The 25,847-nt window shown below is 36.9% G+C and overlaps 9 protein-coding genes across 9 annotated transcripts; 6 read left to right on the top strand and 3 right to left on the bottom strand.

Moving 5' to 3' along the window:
• Positions 1–141: 141 nt before the first annotated feature.
• On the bottom strand, positions 142–652 carry EV154DRAFT_430443 (NUDIX hydrolase domain-like protein; the record flags this gene model as incomplete). The annotated part of the gene is made up of 2 exons (XM_051596538.1): positions 142–179; positions 244–652. 2 exons carry the CDS (start codon positions 650–652, stop codon positions 142–144), a joined length of 447 nt encoding a protein of 148 aa, XP_051451956.1.
• A 2,888-nt stretch (positions 653–3,540) lies between these two features.
• Positions 3,541–4,454, top strand: EV154DRAFT_540469 (uncharacterized protein; the record flags this gene model as incomplete). The annotated part of the gene is made up of 5 exons (XM_051604416.1): positions 3,541–3,660; positions 3,715–3,760; positions 3,819–3,919; positions 3,979–4,257; positions 4,320–4,454. 5 exons carry the CDS (start codon positions 3,541–3,543, stop codon positions 4,452–4,454), a joined length of 681 nt encoding a protein of 226 aa, XP_051451955.1.
• Positions 4,455–4,632: 178 nt separating this feature from the next.
• EV154DRAFT_486946 (uncharacterized protein) lies at positions 4,633–12,835 on the top strand (the record flags this gene model as incomplete). Its single annotated transcript, XM_051598910.1, has 14 exons — positions 4,633–4,871; positions 4,918–5,890; positions 5,958–6,047; positions 6,099–6,734; positions 6,794–6,844; positions 6,930–6,954; positions 7,033–8,906; positions 8,978–9,276; positions 9,346–9,447; positions 9,514–9,697; positions 9,788–10,319; positions 10,379–11,513; positions 11,576–12,642; positions 12,705–12,835. The coding sequence occupies 14 exons, from the start codon at positions 4,633–4,635 to the stop codon at positions 12,833–12,835; spliced, it is 7,338 nt and encodes a 2,445-aa protein (XP_051451954.1).
• A 303-nt stretch (positions 12,836–13,138) lies between these two features.
• EV154DRAFT_527329 (uncharacterized protein) lies at positions 13,139–13,780 on the bottom strand. The gene has a single exon (XM_051603476.1). It carries the CDS (start codon positions 13,575–13,577, stop codon positions 13,191–13,193), a length of 387 nt encoding a protein of 128 aa, XP_051451953.1. The 5' UTR covers positions 13,578–13,780; the 3' UTR covers positions 13,139–13,190.
• Positions 13,781–14,730: 950 nt separating this feature from the next.
• EV154DRAFT_430446 (amino acid permease-domain-containing protein) lies at positions 14,731–16,483 on the top strand (the record flags this gene model as incomplete). Its single annotated transcript, XM_051596539.1, has 2 exons — positions 14,731–14,892; positions 14,999–16,483. 2 exons carry the CDS (start codon positions 14,731–14,733, stop codon positions 16,481–16,483), a joined length of 1,647 nt encoding a protein of 548 aa, XP_051451952.1.
• Positions 16,484–17,435: 952 nt separating this feature from the next.
• EV154DRAFT_606993 (uncharacterized protein) lies at positions 17,436–18,462 on the top strand. Its single transcript, XM_051607581.1, has 2 exons — positions 17,436–18,177; positions 18,238–18,462. The coding sequence occupies exons 1-2, from the start codon at positions 17,536–17,538 to the stop codon at positions 18,319–18,321; spliced, it is 726 nt and encodes a 241-aa protein (XP_051451951.1). The 5' UTR covers positions 17,436–17,535; the 3' UTR covers positions 18,322–18,462.
• Positions 18,463–18,495: 33 nt separating this feature from the next.
• Positions 18,496–22,092, top strand: EV154DRAFT_527325 (uncharacterized protein). The gene is made up of 15 exons (XM_051603475.1): positions 18,496–18,762; positions 18,826–18,886; positions 18,950–18,961; positions 19,020–19,121; positions 19,186–19,261; positions 19,327–19,441; positions 19,509–19,579; positions 19,647–19,688; positions 19,773–19,849; positions 19,912–20,178; positions 20,245–20,320; positions 20,374–20,548; positions 20,613–21,198; positions 21,251–21,512; positions 21,564–22,092. Exons 1-15 carry the CDS (start codon positions 18,563–18,565, stop codon positions 21,782–21,784), a joined length of 2,343 nt encoding a protein of 780 aa, XP_051451950.1. The 5' UTR covers positions 18,496–18,562; the 3' UTR covers positions 21,785–22,092.
• A 31-nt stretch (positions 22,093–22,123) lies between these two features.
• On the top strand, positions 22,124–22,513 carry EV154DRAFT_527323 (uncharacterized protein). Its single transcript, XM_051603474.1, has one exon. The coding sequence runs from the start codon at positions 22,155–22,157 to the stop codon at positions 22,434–22,436; it is 282 nt and encodes a 93-aa protein (XP_051451949.1). The 5' UTR covers positions 22,124–22,154; the 3' UTR covers positions 22,437–22,513.
• A 649-nt stretch (positions 22,514–23,162) lies between these two features.
• EV154DRAFT_527320 (magnesium transporter) lies at positions 23,163–24,667 on the bottom strand. The gene is made up of 6 exons (XM_051603473.1): positions 24,506–24,667; positions 24,377–24,445; positions 24,224–24,314; positions 24,003–24,163; positions 23,644–23,935; positions 23,163–23,577 (listed from the first exon to the last, which is right to left on the bottom strand). Exons 1-6 carry the CDS (start codon positions 24,615–24,617, stop codon positions 23,226–23,228), a joined length of 1,077 nt encoding a protein of 358 aa, XP_051451948.1. The 5' UTR covers positions 24,618–24,667; the 3' UTR covers positions 23,163–23,225.
• Positions 24,668–25,847: the final 1,180 nt, after the last annotated feature.

The raw sequence follows: 25,847 nt of genomic DNA, 5'->3' as shown, positions 1-25,847 counted from the left end.
GCGGGAATTTATTATGATTTGATTATGCGCTAGATCATGACTCTATGATTCTCGAGACATATTCCCCCTCATTTTTATGTATGTATGAACGTCATTTCCCACAATATCAACGGCAATAAAAAGTAGCAGTTTATTCTATAATTAATGATAATGTTCAGGAAGGATCTTACGAAGCACGCCTACAAAATAATATATGGATTTTAGCATGGAATAAAATTTTACAAGAATAAAGGAGGCGATTACCATCCAGAATAAAACTCGTTAATCCCCACAGCTCCTTCTCTCCATGCACATGATCAGGTAGTTTAAATACAGTGTACTCGCGTTTGCTCTCGCGAAATTGTTTGGTAATTCTCACTTTGGGATCAATCAGGTATTCGATAGGCAACGTGAATACACTAGATACCTCATCGGGATTAAATCTCGTAAATAAATCATCTGATTCTGTCTTTACATATCCCACATAAGGGTGCACACGCAGCGATCCTGTCTTGTTGGGTAAAGCTGAGTAACATCCTAATATATCCACAGCAGAAGGTTCCAACCCGATTTCTTCATGCGTCTCTCTTAACGCTGTATGCTCTAACGTTGGATCTTCCGGCTCTTTTGTGCGTATGTGTGTAAAAAAAAAACGGGGTTTAGCATAAAGCATGACTCGCATAGCTTTCAAACGACTTACCTTCTTTTCCTCCTGGAAAACTAGACGAAATGTGAGTTGATGAGACATGCGTCGTATGTTACTAGTTACCTAATTTCTCCCTGATGAGTTCTCATGTTCTCATTGCGTACTGTAAACAAGACACTGGGTTTACCCTGGACTACACATAAGGGTACCAGAACAGCTGCTTCCTTGACATTAGGTGCATAAGGTAATTTAAATCGAGGACAGTTTAACAATCGCTTGCTAAACAGGGACAACGTTGTGGTATCGAAGACGATAGGTGCAGTACGAGATATCATGGGAGAAAATAATTTTAAGGGGAATGCAGGCGGACACAGCACCACCTTTTTTTTTTGTCATTGAATATCAGTCATGTCGGACAAAATTTATTTTTAGACTATTTTCTTTCTAACAGGTAAGAGTTGATTCAGACCTTTATAATAGCCGTGCTAACTTCATATCCCTGAGATCATTATGACGCTAGAGAATTTATGGGGTAAATGTGATTGTTTCAAGGACCCAGAGTGGAAGAAGGTAGACCACAGACAAGTAATGACCGCATGCAATTTCCTTTTTTTTTTTTTTTTTTTTTTTTCACTTAAACTTTGTGCCATGTAAATACAAAAGATAGGTGGTTGCACATACATTGATCGTTTGTGAAATAACTACAAACTAGTAAAAGTGGTACCAAATAACCTATCCCCGGAACTCCCCTTCATCTCAAAAAAGGGTTTTGATGTAGGTAATTTAAGTTATTTACGTAATTGGTTAAATCTAGGGCTATTTAAAGGCTATGGGAAACATTTTTGTACCACCAATCATGGTAAAACAAATGCTATTGTCTACTTCAAATCATAAGTAAATCTCTTCTTACTCCACTGTTTGTCAGGACTCTACATACAGTCTAAAAACAAAAGTGCGTACGGAGTCCCATTCACGTACCAGAACAAAGTAGAACAAGTCTAATTATATAAAGGTCGTAAACGTTCATGAACTCTTTAAGATATATATAAATGAAGCGCTCTAAGTAGATTAGGTTACAAAAAATCAAAAGGTCTCACTTGATTTATTTTAAAAAACAATTACTTTAAAAGTCAATATTGGTAGTGCTCGCAACACCAAAATTATCGCTGAATAAGTATAATTGGGATAAACTTAAAGTTATATTTAAACAATTGTCAAACTCATGGTAGATTGACTAAAGCGATCATCAAAAAATGGGGTTGTATACAAATAGTATTACGTAATGTTTTCAAGCCACTTGTCTTTTTATAAGCTAAAAGGACATTTGCGCCCAGGACATCTAAATAAGTTAATCAAAGCACATGCGTGTTCAGAAATATCGACATTTATGCTTGTGATACTTGTTTGTCTCCTTTTACTATTGGTATACAATGGTTCTCTATCCAAAATTGAGACTTTAAAATGCGACGGGACATAATATGTATATTACTGACACCACTGTGGGGGGGTTTTTTTTTGGTATGCTTATACATCAGGTCGTTATTGTGATTCTTGCAAGCAACGTAAATACTAAATCAAGATATATACATTCTGATATCTACTTTATTTTGGGATGAACTACTACGGATATGTTTATAAGAAGAGTATGTATCTTTACTGATGTCTTCCAGCCCAACCTTTAAAGAATAATGCATTACTGGAGCTCCCCAAACAGAAATTTACATCAGCAGTAAAAGCCCAAATAGGTGAGCAAATATGCATCATAATAATTATTACACTCTTATAAAGGGGGTGTTGATTTATTTGTCGGAAGCTAACGAATTCTATATGAAATGCCGGCATATGCGGGTCTTTCTAATGTATAAAGATTCGTTCAAATCTGGTTAGATAAAGCTATATAACTTGGGTGTTATGAAAATGACGTTAGAAACTAGACAAAGCAAGAAAGTTTAGAGCATCGTTTAAACTGCAAGTACATTCACCCTTGGTTTTATCAATTGTTGCATACATAATGTTATGAACGGAAATCATATCTTGTTATACAAATCTCAGTTCGAATACTTATCAAGGTTCTTTATCGCTACAAATTTCAATTCAAATTGATATCTACTAAACTGATTTGGCAAAGTTGATATCACACGTTTCTATATCATGTGGTGATTATTACAAAACGTATTTGTTTCATTGGATTCAACTCAAGATTCAGACAGATATTACAATGAAATGGATCTAGACTAAAATATAGAAAATTGCGAAACTTTCTCTAGTTACTCCTTAACGCTCTATCGTCTCCTATTGCTATAATTTACTTTTTCGATCTGTGATTGAGAAATGCTAGTCCTGATATATAAACATCATGCCACTTATTACTCCTTTACGGAAACTCTGGTACTTGTCTCTAATAATTTCGTAATTCGTTTTTTTTTGAGGTAGAGAAAGAGAGAGAAGTGTGTGTGTGTGATATAATAGGTAAAACTTTATTTGATTCCCAAAAAAAAAAAAAAAAAAAAAAAAATAGCTTAAATAAACAAAACAAAGGGGGACTTTTAAAACAAAACATTTATGTGTCACAATTGTAAATTGTGCAATGTAAAGGTGCTCGTATGATTATGAAACTACAAAAGCTTGAATCTATGAGTGCGTGTCAATTACCAGAGTTGTTATATATATTCATTTTGGTTTGTGTCTTCTAGATATTCGTTGCTTATCTCGATTCCTCATCTGCCGATTAATTTGCATACTGGATTTCATTGGATGAATACATTTGCGTAACAATCAAAGTCATGAGCACAATATGCATTTGGTAAATGTTATGGTTCTTGTTACCGAAACAGATTATTTATACAAAAAGACTGAAGTTTGTTATTCAGGTTGGTTTTTCTTTTTCTTTATAAAAAAAACATAAATTAAATATCATGAAAGGTAGATTTGTTCCGAAGCAACATTTGACACATTCTACAAATCCATATATTCACAAGTGCTGTGGCTGTATACATTTGAGAATGGGAAGTGCTCTGACATGCTTAATTTGGGCTGTAAGTGCCAAATCGACTTTTTTTTTTGTTTGTTTGTCAATAACGATTTTTTAGGGAATATCACTGTATTTTGCTATCCTTTCATTTCAATCTAGAAGTCGTAAGCATATAAACGTACAGTCAAATCAAGTGATAGTATATATTAATCATATTTTCAGCATTTTATTCGTTTATGGATCCTACTGGATTGTATATTTTCGGCGCAATCAATCTTATACTTTTCGGAGTCAGTTTGGGTACATTGATTTTGATTTATCTTGTAAGGCAGAAACAAAAAGTACAATAGAGTTGTAACTAAAATAAATCACAAATATCTAGAGATCACCTATGGGAATGAAGGCAGCGTCATTTATCATTAACTGTGTGGTGTTTGTTCTTGTGGTAGACATGACTGTAAACACAATATTATTCATTGTTCGACGCGAAGCTTATGTGAATTGGTGTAGTCAAGCAAATGCTAAATTACTTCACTACGCGCTATTTTTAAACGACGATCCCGATAAGATTAGTGAAGAAGACCTTTATAATTGCGGCCGAACTTGGGAGGATGAGTTGAAGTTTTCTGTGTTATCGACCATTGTTATGATTGCCGTTTATGTAAGTTATCCCTTATTTATATATAAAAAGAGACATGTAATAACACCTTTGATGCAATACAGCTTTATTTGGCTATCAGTATATTTTCATATAGCGTCAAACTTCGTTTTAGAATCAAGCATGAAATCATGGGTAGAATGCGGGGAGATATGATGGGAGGTATGATGTTGCCACCAGGTCCAATGTCCACGATTTAAAAAAAAAAAAAAAAAAAAAGTATGGTACAACCACCCCAAATCGGATTAGACCTTTTTTTTTTTTTTTTTGTAAATGATGTATTTTTTTATTTCTTGTTTTCTATTTTACCTTTTTTTTTTTCTTCTTATTCATAATTCTTCTTTCCCCTTTCCCCCTTTTTTTTTTTCAAATATTAAAATGACTTTTCATCGTATAAACCAGTACAAGGAAAAGAAGGCAGGAAAGGTTATGCCGACAGCAAAGTCGCACACATCGTCCAAAATATCAATAGATCGACCTCTTCCTAGGGCTCCAGCCCCTGGTAATTTTAATGTCAATTATACCACATTAGAAGTAAGAATACCCAATTATACATTTGGAAAAGCAAAAGAGTTGGCAGGAGCAGGTGGATTGATTGCTGTCTGTCTTGGAAAAAGGTACATAAAATTTTGTTGTGTGGAGTTTTACTAAATAAATAATCAGACACAGTGACGGTATTGTTGTACTGGCCAAAGTTTCACCCCACTCAGTACGTTTAGAACGAGAGTTTTATGTTTCAAAACGAATGCATTCCTTAGCAGGTGGAGAACAGTTTATTGCCGACGCCACTGAATATGTTTCTCTTGTCCAGGATGGTTTAGCAGCCATTATATACAGTAATGTGAAACAAACAGACTGCATTTACTTCGAGCAAGATCAAAAGTTAAAATACCAATCCCTCTATTCACTTGGACAGTTGACGAACACTGGAGACTTTTGGAAAGTACCTGTAGAGTCGTGCATACCAAGGTTTATCAACTCTTCTCTCGACATGTTTCTTGATTTTGCAATTGAATGTTGTTCAGCACTTCAGTTTCTACATGAAAATGGTGTTGTTCATGGCGAGTTAAGACCAAGTGCCTTTCAATGCGGATATACCGATGGAAAGCTACAAGTGAAGATCTGGAATTTCGGCGGCGGATTAAATTCCTATGAGGAATTACTTTTGACCAGTTCCAGATGGCGATCTTTTATGGCTACCACAGACGGCTCAAGTAACACCAACAATAGTTTAATACCCACACCTCCACCACTTCCTCCCGTGCCAATCACTTCCAGATTCAATCCACACTTACATGATAATCTCAACGAAGAACCCAATTATTTCTCTGACATGACTGTCCAGAACAGAAAACCTAATTCAAGTCGATTTTACTCTCCCAAAGAATTTCAGACTTCTCTAATTTATGTTAGTCCAGAACAAACAGGTCGGACATCCAATGCTCTGGATCATCGTGCAGACTTGTACTCCCTTGGAATCATGTTTTATGTCATTTTGACCGATCGAGCCCCTTTTGAAGGAAGTGCTATGGATGTAGTTCATTCGATTCTGTCAAAAAATGTACCTCTTGTACATACCATCAGAAAAGATATTCCACCCGTTATCAGCTCAATCATTGATAAACTAACAAGAAAGGTGAAGTATACCTCGATCAATTAAAGTTCAAGACCATATTAAAACTTTTTACCTCTTCTTTTTTTAGACAGTAGATGAAAGATATGACAGCGCATATGGTTTAAGAGAAGATTTAATCGAATGTAAAAAAAGAGTTGCTGCACTAAATCCAGACGAGGTAAGTTTTGTGGTATATTAGGTTTCTTAGTCTCATCCCTCCCTTCATCAGTCCTTGGTATTCTTTCCTTTGGGCTTACGTGATGTGAATCCCGTATTTAAAATATCCGATAGAACATATGGACGTAACAGGGAAACCGAATTAATCAGCAATATTATTCAAAACACATACACTATACATCAAGTTGAGAAAAGAAAGACCAAGGAGAACGATATAGACGAGGCAAAATCAACTGATATACAATCCAGTACATTAAAGGAAGCTGATACATTGCTAAGGACCAATGCTTCCACATCCTTGGATAATTCAAGCTGCCAAGTCATCGTTTTGAAAGGTCCAGGCGGAATAGGCAAAACCACATTGGTCACTACTTTAAATGCTCAAGCTCGTCATTGCGGCTATACTGCTTCCGCTAAATTCGACAAAAATCAAAAGAGACCTTATAATGGCTTGCTACGATGTCTATCTTCTATCTTGAGACAATTATTGACCGAGTCCGAACATGTCGTACGGGAATTTTATAAGGATTTAAAAGATAATTTAGGTCCCCAGTTCAGTAACGTCAGATTAATGGTAAATATGGTGCCAGAATTAAGACCCATCTTGTATGATTATAGAGAAAAAGTAAATGTGCCCGATGATGATGCTCTTTCATCCATATTAAACACCGAAACAAGATTTCACGCAGTAAAGATAACAAACTAAATTACTTACATTTCTCTGACTAATTTTCTTGTACCTCCCAGGTTTTTCTAAACATCATACGATGTATCGCAAGAAAAAAAATGATTACTTTGGTAAGCCTAAGCCCCCTTTCCCTCTCCCTCCCCCTCCCCCCAAAAAAAATGAGAGGAAGTAATATTAATTTTTTAATCCCACTAGTGCCTGGATGATCTACAAGAGGCAGGTCAGTATCTGTAGATTTATACATATATAAATATACACTTGTATAATAGGAGTGTCTTAATCCTCTTCTTCCTTTTAGATGAACCGTCTATTCATTTAATCAGTGCACTTATCTTATCACGTACCACAATGCTTGTTATACTCACCTTCCGAGATGGAGATGAAACACCACGTCGAGTTATTGAGATTCTTGAGAAATGTGGCAACCCTGTCACCATTATCCAACTTTATCCATTAGGCAATGAAGTCTTACGAGACATGGTTCTTGACACATTCTATAATACACACAGGACCACCACAATTCAATCGGATCTTGCACAAGAGCGAGAGGACAGATTAAATGTGATCCAACCGCTTGTAGACATCATCTACAGCTGGACTCGAGGTAACCCATTTTACGCTAAACAGTTTTTAAAGACGATGAAACGAAAAGAGGATATCTGGTTTGATTGGGCTGAAAAACATTGGAAGTTTCGTCTGGACAATATTACAAAGCTATTTAATCATTCACCTACACACGGGAAAAAGACCTCGAACCACGAAATTTTGATGATGACTGGCCATTTAGAAAATACAAAGAACAGCCAGGAACTATTCGATGTCAGAAATTTGGTGTCGCATTTACGTTCATTGGATTCAAACTCACAGCATTTCTTAATGTGGGCAAGTCTAATTGGACATGTATTTAACTTTAGAAGAATTAAATGGTTGATGATGGCGGGTGATATTACATCGGATGATAACAGTAGTGCAAGTAGCAAGAGTGATGCGATAGGATTGGAAGAGGAAGAGAAAAGATCGAGTCAGGCTATCTTGGGCCTTCAGACTGCACTTAGTGAAGGTATCGTTCAATTTAAAGCCGGTAACGATTTTCACTTCATCCATGATCGCTATTATCAAGCAGCTTCCATGTTGATCCTTGACCCAGTGCAACGCGAAACCATGCATTTAAAAATCGGACAAATGCTCATGCTGGAAGAAGAAGTAGAGGAAGATGACAACGTGTTCTTGATTGCTGATCATTTTGTAAAAAGCGCTCGTTTGATTCGATTTCTTGACAAAACAAAATGTTATCGAGATGTATTGATTCGTGCTGGTAACGAAGCAACGCTTTCGGGTGCATTACAGATATCCGCTACTTATTATGAATGCGCCATTTCTCTTTTAAACGAAAATATTGAACAACGTTGGGTGGATGGCCCCGATAGCTTCTTTTCAGAAACTCTCAATTTGTACATGAAAACACTCGAACTGAATTGGTTGAAGAATACAGAGGATGAAAGTACTACTCATGATATATCCGCAGATACACGAGAAAGCATGTTAAAACAGATTATGGAACATACACAGGATTTCCCTGTTGAAAGAGCTCAAGCATGGAGAATCCAGGCTCGTATTTTCTTCCAGCAGTCTGAATATCGAAAGGGTATTCATAATATTTTGCAAGGCTTGGAAGAATTAGGGATCGTCGTCGATTTGAATATCACCGACGAAGGTGTATTGCAATACTATCATGATTTCAAGCCTAGTATTACAAAGCCTGGTCTTGAGATTCTTTCGAAATTGGGTCCATGCCAAAATCAGAAGCAAATGGCAATTATGACATTGTTAAATGAAGCTTGTACAGGCGCTTATTGGGTAAACCCTATATTGGTAGATTTCTTTGCGCTCAAGTTATGCGAACTTTCCCTTCGTCATGGTTACACTCCGGCAAGTGGTGGTGGATTCATTTGGGTAGGCTGCACTGCCACACGGGCCTCCGAGTTTACTTTTGCTGCACAATTAGGTCAGTTTGGTGTTGCTATTAGTGAGAAATATGCGGGCAATTCTGAAATAGCAAGAGCAATTATTGTTCATCATGCCATGTTGGCCCAATGGACCGGTGTTCATGTGAGAGAGTATATTTATCAATATCAACGTGCTTACAAATATGCACTTGCTGGTGGAGATATGGTAAATGGCCGGATAATAAACAAACGAACATACACACATTCGAAATATGTCTAACCCTCCTCTCGATCTAGTTATTTTCATCAATGGCGTTATTCCATGTGGCAAGTACGCTGTATTGGACTAGCTGTAATTTATCAGAATTGCATTGGCATTTAAATCATTCGATGGAAGAATGCGATAAAGGAAGCTCTAAAGATGTCATGATTTTGAATATCTCACTATGGAGATCTGTTCTGGTATTTCAAGGAAAGACAAACGCTACTGACGATCCCGAGAAATTAATGAATGATCCCGATAGTAATTTTGATGAGCCTTCGTTTGTAGAAGATTTAAAAAGTCAAAGTATCAACTCTGGAAACCCTCTAAACTGGTAAGTATTTTTGATATCTATATGCTAAATGTTGAACCCCCTCTCTCTTTTTTCGTTCTTCTTATGTAGGCATTACAGTTTTAAAATGATATTATTGTTCCATTTTGGGTTTACAAAAGCAGCTTCGGAATTAGGATTTAAAATTTTCGATAACTCAGTCAATGAAGCTGTGTAATGAATCACCCCCTAAACCACCCTATGAATTGCATTCACTTACTTTCTCTTTTATTATATTAGACATCGTCATGTTGGTATTGCTATGTACTATCATAGTATAGCAGTCGTAGAGTCGCTTCGTGATCCAAGTCTCGATCCAGAGATCCGAGAGAAATACACTTGTCAATTACAAAAGAATAGAAAAAGACTAAGCGAACTTGCAGATCATTCAGAAGTCAATTATCGAATGTATCAAAAGATTGTCGTAAGTTTTCTATTTCTTTTTGCACTTTAAAATCCATACCTACAGAAACCAACATTCATCAATTTTTTATTTTTTAAAACAAAAATGCAGGAAGCAGAAGTATCCACAATGGAAAATGATATGCCTCGAACCCTCAAATTATACGACGAAGTCATTGAACTCGGGTTAAAAGGAAATTGGTATTCTTTCTCGGGTTTGACTTTTGAATTGGCTGCACAATATTATATGCGTAGTGGGTTGAGTATGCTGGCCATACCCTTATTGTCTCGTTCCATCGAGTTTTACGCCCGCTGGGGAGCGTTCGGAAAGGTAGAGTATCTCAAAAAGAAATATAAGGACGAGTTAAAAACCCAATCCGTGTCCGGCTCTGAAGACATGGCTGTCCAAACCGAAGATGTGATTGTAGGCACAACAACTGTAATCGATAAAGTTTTAAATGTGTGGGACAACAATAGTGACGGAACAACTCCTGATTCCTCACTTAAAGAATTATACAATAATGAAAATCCTCCAACAGCTATCGCAACAACAATTACACAAGAAGAAGCACAAGAGGTGCATGAGGAAACTTTGTTCTCTCTGGATATGGTTGATTTAACTTCCATTATCAAGAGTTCTCAAGGTAATTGAAATTATTCGCCATGAAGTTACATATTTATCCCGTTGCTCACGTATCTGTAGTTATTTCAAACGAAATGAATTCATTTGACGAGCTTTTAAAGAAAATGATTGGTATTATCATGATTAATTCGGGCGCAGAATCTGGTGCTATTATTATCAAGGAAGGATTTTTTGGAATAGCGGCTTATTCTATTCGATCTACCGAGCCCACATGTCAAACCTTTGAACCACCTATCCCGCTGCGCGATGATGATGACAAAATTACTACTTCAATAGTCCATTATGTCATTCATACACACACAAACCTGTTCATTCCAAATGTGGAAGATGATTCACGTTTTGCAACAGGTTCCAACGGCCAAAGAAAATGTGCAGTTATCTGTATGCCAATTATGCACAAGAGCACAATTGTGGGGGTTTTGTACCTACAAGCCAACCTCAATACATTCACCAATAAGCATGCCAATGTTTTGGCTCTTTTATGTGACCAGATCGGTATCTCTATCACCAACGCTCTTCTATTTAAATCCGTACAAAAGGCCACAAAAGCCAACGCCCTTATGATCGAAAGCCAACTCAAGGCACTAGAAGAAGCACGTGCCAGTCGAGAACAAGCGCTTCGGGCCACCAAGATGAAATCGAATTTTTTGGCCAACATGTCTCACGAGCTGCGCACACCCTTTTCAGGTTTCTATGGCATGATTTCGTTATTAAGTGAAACAAGATTGGACGCTGAACAACGTGAGTTTGTGTCGATTGCCAAACAAAGTTGTGAAATGCTGTTGCATATCATTGACGATTTATTGGATTTCTCCAAGTTGGAAGCGCACAAGGTAAAACTGCACTATGGCTTGTTTTATATCGAGGATTTGATTGCGGATCGAATGGAGTTGCTCATTACGTTAGCGACCAACAAAAATGTGGAGTTGTCCTATTTTATTGATGCTGATGTCCCTTCCATTGTGTATGGTGATGGTAATCGAATTGGTCAAATTTTGATGAATTTAATCGGAAATGCGATTAAGTTTACGCACCACGGTGAAGTCGTTGTACGATGTGGTATTGATAATGATGTCAATGATCCGGATCATGTCACTTTAAAGATATCCGTGCAAGATACCGGTATTGGTATGACAGAAGATGAAATCAAAGGATTATTCTTGCCATTTAGTCAGGTTGATGGTTCAACTACAAGGTAAATGAGGATACTTCGTCCCTATTTTTTTTTTTATGTCGTATTAAAATTTATATATATAGAAACTTTGGTGGAACGGGACTAGGTCTTTCCATTTGTCTTCAACTGGTGAGATTGATGCATGGTGACATTCAGGTTAAATCAACGCGTGATATCGGATCCTTATTTACATTCAAAATACGCGTAAAAAATGGTGCATCTGTAGCTGAACCTAACGCAGATGACCCGCGTGCCAGTTCAATGAATTTATTAATCACCCAATTGGGTCAACCTCGTATCCTCATGGTCTGCTTTGATAGAGTCAAATCTATGATCGAATCATTTATACCCTGGATCGAACGTTTAGAAAACCGAGCCAATATGGATGATGCAATTTCGCTGGCCCTCAGAAGTGCGGCGCAAGGAATTCCATATGATTGTATCATTATTGACTCCCCCTTAACTGAAGCCATGACCAAATTAGTTGCTGCAATTGAAAAGAATCCTCAACTTCAAAATATGCGTGTACTTTTATTGATTGCACCCACCGTAGAGAATATTCGTCGTCATTTTGCAAATTCAGGAATCACAAATAGCAATGAATCACCCCGTCTTCATCAAGTATTTCATCCATCGGTTACACAATTATCCAAGCCCGTACGACGCGCAAAGCTTTTGACAGTGCTTGTCAAGCTGCTTTCGAGCCCAGTGGTGACGATTGTTTCACCCAGCGAGAGTGCAGATTACAAGTCCTCAGAGATTGTGTCCCCTGTAAGTGCCACTACTACGAAGCGACTGAATATAGGTCTTCGTGTCGAGCTATCCCCTTACTCTACGCAAGGAAACCAAGGGTTTTTACCGGAAGAATTAGCGATCTTTAAAGGTCAACGAATTCTCGTGGCTGAAGATAACTTTATTGCACAGCGACTGATTGTAAAGCAGCTAGCAAAATTAGGATTTGTGGTGGATAAATGTAATAATGGATTCGAATGCTTTGATACTTGGAAATCGAAAGATCCCGGGTATTATATCTTGGCTTGGATAGATCACCATATGCCTGGTTGCGATGGTTTAGAAGCTACACGCATGATTCGAAGATACGAAAAAGAAATGAACTGTATACCTGCTTTACCGATTATTGCACTTACAGGTAAAAAAAGAAATTAATTAAAAAAACACGAAAAAATAATTTTACTAATGCTATTTCTAAAGCTGACATACAATCTACCGCTCAAGATAATTGTTTCAATGCTGGTATGAATGATTATGTCACTAAACCGCTTATGCAAAAGGACCTTGCTACCATTTTGAGAAAATATTGTTTAGGTCCCACAATCATCTAATGCAAATAAAAGTCCCACAAAATTGTAAATAAAGAGCCATACATATAAATTCTAGGGTCTTTCTAACAAAAAGGCTTTAATCCACTAGGCCCTTTGTACCATTTTCAAAGTTGTTTGACTGCCGCGATGTTAAGTTTTCTACGTCGAACCTAAATAAAAGGATATGCTATCAAAGCATAAGAACATTTTATGAGCTATTACGCAAAAGTATAACGGTCAATCATGCGACTAATAGAAAAAAATTCAGAGGTACAAATAAGGTAAGGCTATTCATTTAAGCGTCTTTTCTTGATATGGGATTCTTTATTCTCTAGTTCATTATCCTATAAAATAAAAGCTATCAGTAAAAAAAGTCTTATGGAACTAGGAGGTTAATAGACAGTACCGATGTAGTGGATCCATGCCAGCTTGGATTCTTTAATACAGATTTAATCTCTTCAGCATTTTTCAAGACATCCATCCAAATGTCCAATAATCCGTTGGTAACGTCGACAGTGTGATTAAACACGGCAAGCTGATCTTTTGTTTTACTTAGATTGTCCAAGACGTTTTCAAAGGTGCGATTCATCATCTTTAAGTTCTCATATTCTTCCTTGAGCTCTTGATTGTATTCTGCTGAATTGTTCGGATTAGGCACAATAGGACCATTTTGATTTACGCCACGCCCAAGAAATGTCGATCGACGGCTTGATCTAGAGAATGTGCTTTGTCGATGGTTGGGTAATGCGCGTTCAGGATTCATTATTGATTTGAGGGTAAAACGGAGGGAGAGAAGGGGAGTGAGAACACTAAGAATTTACAAGCACCGCTTCAGCGGCATTTTTGTGACGCTACTTTTTTTTTCCCCCAAGTGAGACAGGTTGAATCAAAAGCAGTGAATGCCCTGCTAGTTTTTTTATATTAAAACATTGTAATCGACATTTGTGGGACCCATTTGTATCTATTGTAAAAAGCTGGTAATTTCCTAATAAGCTGATAATCATATTCTTTTAATATCGGATGCCGGATATGTCCTGCGAGTCATAGAAGCACAAATGATCTGAGTCATATTGAGTCTTACATATTTCATAAAAAAAAAAAAAAAAAATGAAAAAAAAATCTAAAGCACTTTCCAATTGATTGGCTTACCTAAACATTATCGTGTTATAATATTACGTTAGGTACATTGGATGTATTCTTTGATAATGCAGCATGTATTTTATGAAGAAGATGATTTGTTTAAAAATTTTGTGGGGTTATTCGTTGCAAAAGTTTATTTTGGGTTTGATACCCAGCATTCTGTATTACTGGAGGGGTGGAAACCCAAGCAAGAAAAGATAAAAAAAGCCCTGCTAACTCGTGAGAAATAAATAATGTAATCGTAGATAAAGTTTGATGTGTTGACGATCTTTCTTTAATCCCCACATACAGTAAATCAAACAAACACCCATACAAAATCAAATATTTTTTTAAACGCCTCTACTTTTCCTATCCCTAAACCTTTCTTATCGTTTTTGGATTAAATGCAAAAAAAAACGTCATTCATAATAGAGTATACGCTACGACTTTAGCTTCTTTTGATAGACGTCATTGAAATATAAAGATTTACAGCTTAACTAATCTGATTTCTCTTTAGTATCTGGATTGATCTCATAGTTTTTTTTTTTTTTTTTTCATGATATCCCAGAATTGTTTAACTGGGTATCTTCGCCATTCTAAAATTGAGTCTCACTATTTGATTTTTAGTATAAATTAAGAGCTATTGACTTTTCTCTTGTTTCTGTGTTCTTTTTTTTTTTAAATCCCTTTTACTCTCTTCATTTATTTCTTTTTTTTTATACATATATTTTCTGTGATTTATTAAAAGCGATATGCCCTCACATCTCGATGCCAATACAGGCGACGCTCCCGGAAAGATGTCAAATAGCTCAGGCTTTTCATTTGGTGGACATTTGGAAAATAAGAACTCCATCACATCCATTGAATATGAACCTTCCATAGCCAGCCGTCACTCCTCTATAGAAGATGAAGGACCCGTTGTGACACCCCATATGGGCCTTCTTAGTAGTTGTAATATGGTAAATTGATCGAATCCTGCATTTTTTTTTTCCTTTTTTTTTTTTAATTTTACATATTTTGGGTGGCTTTTCTTAACTAAATTTTTTTCTTTCCTTCTTTCTGCAGATTGTTGGTCTTATTATCGGTAGTGGTATTTTTGCTTCACCCGGTCCTGTTACACTAAAGGTTCACTCTGTCGGTGCCTCTCTTGTCATTTGGGCTATTGGTGGTATCCTCAGTATGATCGGTGCCCTCTGTTATGCTGAGTTAGGTACTATGATCACTAAATCAGGTGGTGAATATCAATACTTGAAATATGCATACGGCCTTTGCGCCGGTTTGACATTCAGTTGGGCCAATCTTTTATTAACCAATCCTATTGGTACTGCTTCTATCGCCACCGTCTTTGCTCAGTATATTATGGAAATGGCTTACTTCGATCCCGAGAACCCCGCCGCTGCTAAGGCCAACATGCCTAGTTACGCCTTGAAGCTTGTAACTATCGGTTGTATCTGGGTAGTTGTTCTCTTTAACGCGTTCGGAAGAAAGGCCGGTGCCATGATTGCCAACGTCTTTACGGCCGCCAAATTATTAGCTCTTGTTATGATTATCATTATTGGTTGGGTTTGGATCGGTAAAGGCAATGTTCAGAATTTCCAACATGCCTTTGATAACAGTTCTTCCAATGCGCTTGATTACGGTACTGCCATGTATATGGCTCTTTTCTCTTACAACGGTTGGAACAACTTAAATTATGGTATTGCCGAAGTCAAGAACCCTAAGCGTATTCTTCCTCTTGCTATCACCATCTCATGTACCATTGTTACTATTGTATATATTTTGGGTAACATTGCTTACTTTGCTACTCTTCCCGTTGATACTGTCTCTACTTCCACCACTGTTGCTATGCAGTTGGGTATGGTTGCCATGGGAAAGGGAGGTGCCTATTTCTTTGCCCTCATGGTTATCTTCTCTACATTTGGTGCAGTGAACGGTAATGTCTGGGCCGCCTCTCGTCTCATTATGGCTGCCGCCAATGAAGATAGTGTGTATATGCCTCCCTTTTTTGGTAAGTTGGATGAAAAGCGTGATACACCTATTCGGGCTCTTGTCCTCGTTGGTGTAATTGCTACGATCTGGAGTATTCCTGGTGATTTCACATATCTTGCCAACATGTACAGTTTCACGGGTTGGTTATTCTATGGTATTGCTATTTTCGGTTTGATCTTGATGCGATTTAAGAAGAGCACAAAGAATATGCACCGTCCTTTCAAGATCTGGCTTCCGTTAGCCATGTTCTTTGTACTGATCGATATCTATCTTGTTATTGCACCATTGATTGATGCCGGCTCTGAAGGTGTGTACCAGTATATTATTTGTATTATTGTGGGGCTTTTGGCTATTCCTATCTGGTTTGTGCGTGTCAAAAAGCCTTGGATCGGTCGTAAACTCTGGGGCTGGATTCCCGGATATCAAGATGCCGGTATTTTGAAGGCCCGTGAGAGAAAGCAAGCCAGAAAGGCCCGCGATGCTGCGGCTGCTTTAGAACAAGAAACTGCTTTAGAACAACGTGCAAGTGTTGTCGTTGATAGCGAAAAAATCCAATACTAGTTTTTCCCCTTTTTTTGTTTTTGTATTTTTAATAATTGAAAATGGGATTTCTTTTAAATGATCAATACCCTTCCTACTGAGATAAAATAGAGATTCTAGTTTTTTTTTTCATTTCTCCTTTTTATCAATTACTTTTAAATTTTCTCTTCTTATAATAAACTACTTTTTACGTAAAAATGAAAATGATATGACATAGTTAATTGGACTCTGATGGATTCTTTAAAATTTGTAAAGGATTCTTATTGATCAATGTAGCGCTGAATTTGAAACCTCGCATCGCTTAGAATGTTAAATAAGTGACAGAGATGAATACACACCAATAGTTTTTTCTATTCCTTGAAAAGACAGATATATAGTGACTATATCAACCCTGTCTAATTCAAATGTTTGGTGGTGCTTATATATTATACTATTAATATATGTGATCTTGTATCATGAATAATAATGGTCAGCTTGTGATATTTCAACCGTATTTGGAGCGGTCCGAAAGCACCCACAAGCTCCGAAATTAAAAAGCTTGGCTTTTTTGTTGTTGACATCTATTTACGTAAAGCCATCTTGCTCAGTAAGGTTACCGAAATATTCGACTAAAGAGCCAACCAAATATTTAGCATTATTCTGCAATATGCGGTATATATATAGTTTCGTTTTGTTAGGCTCCTCTAAAAACTCTTTTTGTTAGAGCAAACTACGCCCTTCCCGCGGTGACATCCTTTAGTATTGTGAGTCAGTCATTCTGGAAGACCTTTTCTCAGTCTACTTATACTATGCTACAGAATTCTATCCAAGACCCAGAAAGATAAGAAAATGCATAAGTAAGTATCGCATGATCTTTATCTTGTTTTTTTTCCTTCCTTCAGGATAAAACTGTTACAAGACAAGGTAAATAAGTATGCAACATTATTTATTTGCCCAAACAGAAATCCGTGTGTAATGCATTTATTTCAGCAGTCATGGATTGTGACTTTTGATTGTACTTTTTTTTTTTTTTTTTTTTACCTTGCAATGTGCCATATAATTAATAGGTTAATCTCTTTACATTATTATTCCCAATGGGTAAGAAAGGAACCAAATCAGCTAGTGCTGCTGTCACAAGAAGAGCCTCTTTAACCAACGCCCATGTTGAAAGCGAGAACATCACGATTGTCAACCACAGCGATCCTGCTGATCACAGTAAATTCAGTGTGATTCGATCTGGAATGAACAATGACTTTGTCAAGGATATCCAGCACTGGGCTGAGTTAAAGGCCGAGTGCAACACAAACGAGGAGATTCGCAACAAAGTACGTCGATTACCGCTTGACCATGTTTTACCTTTGCTTCAAGAGTTGTTGGAGAAATTTGATGCGCAACAGGCACGTGATACTGAGTTGACAGAATGGATCAAGACTTTGCTCTTAATTCACACAGCCTATTTCATGACGCTGCCTGAAGTGGTTGAAAGATTATCTAGTTTATACAAGGAGCTGAATAATCGTTTAACTGTATATCCCAAGTTGTTGGCTATGCACGGTCGCTTAGATCTTATTCAAAATCAAATTGATGCTCGTAATAGAAAGGACGATTCGGATGATGAGTCGGATGCACAAGTGTTTAGTGATAGTGATGAGGAAGATGCTGCTGAAGACGATGCTGACTCTGACGACGATCTTGATGACTCTGATGATGATTTGATGGATATGGACGATGAAGAGGTAATTATTTAGGAATGTTCAGTTACGAAAATAGAGATATTTATCATTTCCATATTTTAGGGTGAGATGTTTGGTGAAGAAGAAGACGATTTAAATACAGAAGATGAAGATGATAATATCAGCGATAGTGACATTGAAGAATAAAGTCACCCTTTCCATCACCCATCCCATCCCTCACGTTCATATATTCACCCTCATTTTTTCCAATGTATAATAATAGTAAATAAAAAACTTGTGTTACACCACTTTTTTTTTTTTTTGCCTATTTACCCGATGTGTGGAGGCCGCAGATATTTTTTCTTTTTTCACTATAAAAAAAGATTCTTTTAGATTTGATTTCATTTTTCTCTTCTTTTATTCTTTATTCAAGAAATAAAATCCACTTATGCCCGTTTTTAGCCATTTTGCCAATAAAGTCAAGAGCAAGTTCAGAGAGAAAATCAGTAGTGTGGTTCAATCTGGAGAAGATGATGAAAATGAAAGAGAAGAAGAGTATTTAGCAGAGGGCCATCGTTTTGATTCCTTTGCACCCATTCGTCAAGAAGCTATGGTCAAGTACTTTATTGATGGCCATGATTACTGCTGGTAAAAATAGTAACCCTTGATATTTTAAATGTAAATATTTACATCATTTGATGGGCGTTTTAGGGCTGTATCAGAAGCAATAGAAAGTGCCCAGGAAGTCATCTACATTGAAGACTGGTGGTTGGTAAAGTCTATTGTTTAATGTTTAAAAATATACCATAGCGGAGAACTTATTTTATTTTTTTAGTCTCCCGAATTGGTAAATCATTAAAGAATATTCATTTTGGTAGTAAGTTAACTAATAAACATGTAAAAAGTACTTGAGAAGACCACCAGCCAAATATCCTGAATATCGAATTGATCAGCTATTAAAACGAAAGGCAGAACAAGGCGTTATGATTTACATTGTTGTCTATAAGGTTTGTTACAAGGCGCACAGAAATGACGTCTAGATCCTAATTCACGTGTAACGGCGTTTAATAGGAAGTAGAATTGGCTTTAACTCTGGATAGTGCTCATACTAAGAAAGCTTTGCAAGATATGCATGAAAATATTGTGGGCAAGTTATTATTTTGTGTATGAGGTGTAGTCATGCATCATATTTACCCATTTATTTATACATAGTCCAAAGACATCCTGATCACGCTGTAGGCGGTACCTTTTTTTGGTCTCATCATGAGAAATTTGTTGTGGTCGACAACAGGATTGCATTTTTAGGCGGTATTGATTTATGTTACGGGTAGCAATCCAAAAAAAAAAGAATATACATGTCTTCCACTTTCTATACTCATGATTTTGCATTTTAGACGTTGGGATACGCATGCGCATAGATTAGCCGATTTCAATACGGCTGACCCAAGTATGGAGATTTATCCAGGTAACTATAGCAAAAAAGAATCGCTCATATTTCATATCACATGTGGCTCACATACATGTGTAAAAAGGTCAGGATTACAGTGATGCGCGTTTAAGAGATTTTGAGCAAGGTATAAAAAAGAAAAACAATATAATGTTTAGGGTCTGAGTGAAAAAAAAATATTTAATTCCATATTTGTACAATTTATCCACAGTTAAAGAATGGGATATGAGACTGATCGATAAAACCGTGATACCTCGTATGCCTTGGCATGATATTTCGCTCTGTATGGTAAGACCGCTTTATTCAAATTTCTGTCTTTTTTTTTTTATTGTTACCTAAAACTTAATTAGCTCGGCCAACCCGTTTTGGATGTCGCACGTCATTTCTGTGACCGATGGAATTTCGTCAAACAATCCAAATCATTGGATAAGCAAAAGGCTCCCTTCTTAAAGCCCCCACTCGGTGGTTATAGTAGCTATCAAAGCTTCAAGATCCCACTTGAGAGCAGATTGTTGAGATCATACCACTTTGAGCACCAGACCTCGGGTATACATGGTTCATGTAAAGTACAGGTGCTTCGTAGTAGTGCTGAATGGAGTTCAGGTGTTCCATTGGAGGTATGTGTGTCTGTCGGAGGATGATGTAATTTTATCATTTCTGATAAGTTCTTTTTTTTTCTCCAGCATTCCATTCAAAATGCTTACATTGAAGTCATCCGTCAAGCACAACACTATGTTTACATTGAAAACCAATTTTTTAGTAAGTAATAGGTCATGATGATAACATGCATGTAGCTAATATATGCCTGATAGTTACTGCCACTGAAAAGGGTGATGAAGATATCGTCAAAAACCAAATTGGTGCTGCCATCGTCGACCGTATCATCAAGGCGCATCAAGATCAAGAGAAATTCAAGGTATTTGTCTTAATTCCCTTGATGCCCGCCTTCCCAGCCGAATTAAGCACCAAAGATGCAGCTACCGCCAGGTACACTTTTGAGATATACACATAAAAACCTCATATTGCATAACTAACTTGTACTTTTTTTCAGACTAATCATGTACTACCAGTACATCTCAATTTGCAGTGGCCAAAAGAGTATAATGGAAAAACTGAAGAGTGCTGGTATCGAGCCCGATGAATATATTCGATTCTATAGTCTCCGAAGCTATGACCGCATCAACCGTCCTACAATGGAAGAGACCTTGGCCCGTGATGCAGGATTTACTCCCCACAAGGCTGGTAGACCCTTGTTAGAGAATGAACAAGAGGAAAGACCTGTGCCTCCTGCAGGATTTGTCATGCCAGGACAAAGAAAGTCCTACCAATCAGTGGCGTCCGATACCATTGCTCCTGATGCCATGTCCAATCATCGTCATTCTGTGCTGGATGAGCCTTGGGTAAATGATGGAGCGATGCAGACACCTCGCGATGAAGCTGCTGAGAAACAAGAAGTCAGTGATTACGTGACGGAAGAGCTGTACATCCATGCTAAATTATTGATCGCCGATGACCGTGTGGTAATTATGGGATCAGCCAATCTGAATGACAGATCACAGTGTGGTGATCGTGATTCTGAAATTGCAATGATTACAGAAGATAAAGATATGATTCCGTCTCGCATGAACGGTGAGCCTGTAAGTAATACTATGTGATTGTATGTATCAGTATCTAATGATTATATTGCAGTATCAAGCGAGTAGATTTGCTGCTACACTTCGTCGACAGTTGTGGAAAGAGCATTTGGGTTTGATTGATGAGGAGGAAATTGACGTCGTTACGGATGCCATGTTACCTTTGCCTGTTCCTCAATTAGATTTTACGCAAACCAAGGAGGATCATTGGGTGATGGATCCATTGGACGATGATACCTTGATTCGTTGGAACAACACGGCTGCTACAAACACGAAGGCTTTCCGTGAAGTGTTCCATTGTGTACCCGATGACACAAGTAAGTTATAAAATGTTGTTTAAGTGAACCTGTAGTAATGATATAAACTAGTTGTTTCATGGAGCGAATATCATAAATTCTACCCTGATCCCGAGAAGATCAATTTAGGCCATGTTCATGATCCCGATATGCCAGTGCATGAAGTGCGACAACATTTAGACACAGTTCGTGGTCATCTCGTAGAATTCCCCACGAAATTCCTATCGTTTGAAGATCTTCAAGGAGAAGCTATTCCCTTTGTCGGAGCAGCCATGCAAGAGTTATACACCTAAATTTATTAAAACACTCCCATTTATACTTTTAAATAATATACTTTTCTGCCTAATCAACTGAAATTTTTGATAACCATACTCGAGATAATGCCTGTAATACATGTACAATTGTAACACCTTGATGGTTTTATCAATCTTAACCGCCAATTACTCCACGTACTGTTACATTTTTTTAGGCATGGAACTGAACCTCATTTTTTCCATTGAGTATTCTTTCCGCGTCTGCGCTGGTGAGCTTATTTGGTGATTTCAGATTTTTTTTTTTTTTTAAAAAGATTCGTCTCTGATTCGTCCAAAAAAAACAGACAGTGCTCAAATTTGAAGTGAGAAAAACTGTACGTCCCTTTGACTCCTCTTACCATTTAAATCAATGCCAGTCCTTTGTTCGCTTACCAGCTTATTAATCAAACCTCTTGCAGCCAAAAGCCTCGGGCCATTATCCTCCAATGTGATAAGACAACAACAGCCACAACAGCAACATAACTATAGCAGCACTAGACCTGTAGTGACCGAGAGTTCAATGTTGGACTCATATCCTCGACCTAACCTTCAACCCACCTTACAATCGTCTCCAGGCCTTTATTCCTTAAGATCAATCCAAAGCTGCTTTAACTGCTCTGGTCCTCATTCTACTGACTTTTGTCCTTGTTAATGTCGAGAAAAAAAAAAGTTGTTGTTGTACATATTCTATACCAATTCCCCCCTCTCTATATTCATAATACAAATCTCAATTAAAATTTATAATACAATTCTTTATTCGTTTTTTTGTCATGTCTTGTTTCTTTATTTAGCGACTCTGGCACGTCTCTTCTTTTGCTTGGCCTAGCACAAAATGTTAATATGACGATCTCGATCTTTTAATAAAATAATAACTACCTTGAGAGCACCCTTAAGCTTAGCGGTCTTGTTAGGCTTGGAAGCAACACCACGGACGATCATCATATTGTTAACAGTGGTAGCTTGTGTCATGAAACGACCAAACACATTCTTTGTTAAAAGTGAAAGCATTTTTGAAGAATGGGTGAATAAAGAAAAAAAAAAAAAGTTACAAGGTGACCAGGGTTTGGGCAAATGAATGCGGATATTCAAATTAAGCATGGCTCACTTGAATCTTTTAGAAGCATGTCGTTTAGATAGACTTTGCATCGAAGCTAACATGCCTAAATGTGTACCGTTGATCATGAACATCTTCTTATCAATTGCAGTTACACATGCTGTCAAAACAAGCTTTATTTGTCATCCCTTGTTTTTTTTTGTAATTAATGTTGTCAACCATAAAATGTTCGTTGAATTTAGCTTTTCATGATGATGTTAAATAGCATCAAAATCTGTATAGAAATTGGATTATCATCAAATCAATAGTAAAATATGAGGGGGGGGGGTATTTATTATTTGATTTAAATGTGTGTACATGGATTGTATATTACAAGTTTTTTTTTTTTTACAGTTGACGACTTCTAGGTCTTGACACCAACTCGATATCGTCATCCGATTCCTGATTTAGACCCGACAGATTTAAGGAAGAGGATTCATGTTGGTTCAATAACGCAGCCTCTCCCATTAAAAACACCTCGTCTTCGTCCTCTTCCTCGTCCATGCCTACGTTGTCATAGTGCGTCTCTCCTCCACCTCTCGCAATTGAGTCTAATAGATAGACACCCGTAAATATAATGATGAATCCACAGATCAAGGATGCCACATTGATTGGGTTGTCTGTATTAAATCCGTGAAATAGAATGGCGGAAGCTATAATTGTAGCTGTTGTAAAACAAACAAAGTAGATTGGATTGACACTTTTGGAATATGAAAAAAAAAAAAATTTATAAATGTTTGTAATCAAAAGAGATATTTTTACTTACACATTGGTCGAAAATTGTTCGAGAGCCTTGTTGAAATAGTTCATTTGCACCACGATACAGATAGCCACAATCAAGCCAAAAGCATAGGTAGAAGGGTGCGTCAATTGATTATGGCCAGCCAAAGTCAATTTTAAGGCAATACCAAATGCTTTAATAGCCATCACAGAGATGGATCCGACCAATGAACAAATGGAGATGTAAACAAACGGATTTTTGGTACCATACAGAGGTACCACCTTATAAATCATAAAGAAGCTGACACCAAGTACAATAACACAGTACGTGACAAAACCTTTTTTTTTTTTTTTTGTATTTAATAAAACAACAAACCTTTTTTACTTATAATTCGCATACGGTACCTGGTTGCAAAGCGTAAAATAATAGCTCGTCAATGGAAGTGACATCTTTATCCTCTGGCGCATGCAAAACTACAATAAATGCGCCGACCACAGATAATAAACATCCAATCTTTCCAATCGATCCTAGCTTTTCATTCAGGAACAAAGATGCAAATATCGCTCTAGTAATATATGGTCATTAGGCACAAGTGTTTTAGTGTCTATGTATGGTTTGACGTTACCCAAGTATCACGCTTAATGCTCCCAAAGGAGTTACCAGTATGGGTGGTGCAAAAGAATATGCCGAAAAGTTGAGAATTTCACCAACTGCCACTATAATCACATAATGCTATCAGTACCAATAAAATAAAACATAACAAAGCACTTAGTTTTACTTGTTCCTATGCCAGCCCACCAAGTCCAGTTCCTCAAATAATGGTACTTTCCATCCGTTGCTGATACCCCTTTTTTAAAAATTTGTGTGTGAGTAGACATAAACAGAAAGATTCGATATAGGTTTTTACCGTGTCTTTTCTTTGAACTTACTAGTCCCTTCTTGGTAATGACAAAGGAAAGTCCAATAAATACACTGGAGCTCATGGCTAAGATGAGTCCAATGTATTTTTCTTGCAACATTAGTTAAAAAGATATATATAAAAAAAGAAGGGAGTGAAATTAAAAAAAAAAAAAGAGAAAATAAACTTAGTTGGGCGCTTTTTTGTCCTACTACTCCTGGATCCAAAAAAAAAAAAAAAAAAAAAAAAAAAAAAAACCAGTAACCACTCGTTCGATTTAATTCTTACAGAAAGTGCATACCTCGGTTTTGGAGTCACGTGTATTACTGCATAATTCTCTGTTTATTATCATGGTACAACCTGCATCATGAATGTTAATAATTGTGTGGCAGCTTATAGTTAAGCGAGAACTTGTCAGGTCTATCTGCTTTTTTTTTAGAAATGTCAAAACATAGATATATATTTACATTAACATAGAGATACTTTTTTCGGTTGTACTTTAGTAAGTTATTATACATCAGTTACAATTTGCAATTATTGTAACTATATCTTCAAGGTAATAAGGGTATATACTATACTCTCTGCGTAAAAATCAACATTAGGATATAAATGACAGCATTGCATGCCTCAGTAACTTTTTCTTTTTATTTGTAACATTGTTTAAACGCTTCATAGTACGGTCTACACCTACCGATAGAATTCTCGTTGTTTTGACCACTAAATTTTTTTGTTCGGCTTTTATCGCGGCTACTAATAAAAATTTAAATGTTTGTCTTTACAAACAATTGGCACGTATTTCCTATGATAATCTTAGCAAGACAAGATTGCATTATATACGTATTATCCGCAAGTTACTTTCGCTAAACGCTTTTCTTAGGGACAGCCAAATTTTCCTTAGGGACAGCCAAAGTGCACGTAGTCGCAACGTAAGATCTGTGATTTGGATGTTCTGTAGACCTGGGAACAAGGATATTCAATCAAAAACAATGTAACAATTACTATTAAACGATTTATACTTATTTTGGCAATTATATCATCACTCTTTCGCCTTTGAGCTCCTTTGATCATGATCTTACGCAGAAATATTAAGGTTAAGTCCAAAGGAGAAGCTGAAAGTAAGCTGTAAAACACATATACTGGTTTAAACTATGTTGGTTGTAATAAATGTGTATATATTCCAAGTTGTTAAGTTATATTGACCTCTTGATGTCTATAAAAGTATCATAATATCAACATTACGACTACGCGCACCCTGGCTGTCCCTAAGAAAAATGGCTGTCCCTAAGAAAATTTGGCTGTCCCTAAGAGACCCGTTCACTACATATCAAAAAGAGTCGTTTAGTTCCGATTA

Source organism: Mucor mucedo (assembly GCF_025094135.1).
Source record: "Mucor mucedo strain NRRL 3635 chromosome Unknown EV154scaffold_163, whole genome shotgun sequence".
NCBI classification, from domain to species: Eukaryota; Fungi; Mucoromycota; class Mucoromycetes; order Mucorales; family Mucoraceae; genus Mucor; species Mucor mucedo.
The sequence above is the reverse complement of the archived record's forward strand: the minus strand, read 5'-3'. Positions and strand labels throughout refer to the sequence as shown.

Coding starts and splice junctions, on each gene's coding strand:
- EV154DRAFT_527329 (XM_051603476.1), bottom strand. CDS start 13,577: ATGAATCCTGAACGCGCATTACCCAACCATCGACAAAGCACATTCTCT.
- EV154DRAFT_606993 (XM_051607581.1), top strand. CDS start 17,536: ATGGGTAAGAAAGGAACCAAATCAGCTAGTGCTGCTGTCACAAGAAGA. Junction 18,178..18,237: donor TGGATATGGACGATGAAGAG/GTAATTATTTAG, acceptor TCCATATTTTAG/GGTGAGATGTTTGGTGAAGA.
- EV154DRAFT_527325 (XM_051603475.1), top strand. CDS start 18,563: ATGCCCGTTTTTAGCCATTTTGCCAATAAAGTCAAGAGCAAGTTCAGA. Junction 19,580..19,646: donor AAGTATGGAGATTTATCCAG/GTAACTATAGCA, acceptor ATGTGTAAAAAG/GTCAGGATTACAGTGATGCG. Junction 20,321..20,373: donor CATTGAAAACCAATTTTTTA/GTAAGTAATAGG, acceptor TATGCCTGATAG/TTACTGCCACTGAAAAGGGT.
- EV154DRAFT_527323 (XM_051603474.1), top strand. CDS start 22,155: ATGCCAGTCCTTTGTTCGCTTACCAGCTTATTAATCAAACCTCTTGCA.
- EV154DRAFT_527320 (XM_051603473.1), bottom strand. CDS start 24,617: ATGTTGCAAGAAAAATACATTGGACTCATCTTAGCCATGAGCTCCAGT. Junction 24,164..24,223: donor GCATTAAGCGTGATACTTGG/GTAACGTCAAAC, acceptor ATATATTACTAG/AGCGATATTTGCATCTTTGT. Junction 23,578..23,643: donor GAACAATTTTCGACCAATGT/GTAAGTAAAAAT, acceptor ATATTCCAAAAG/TGTCAATCCAATCTACTTTG.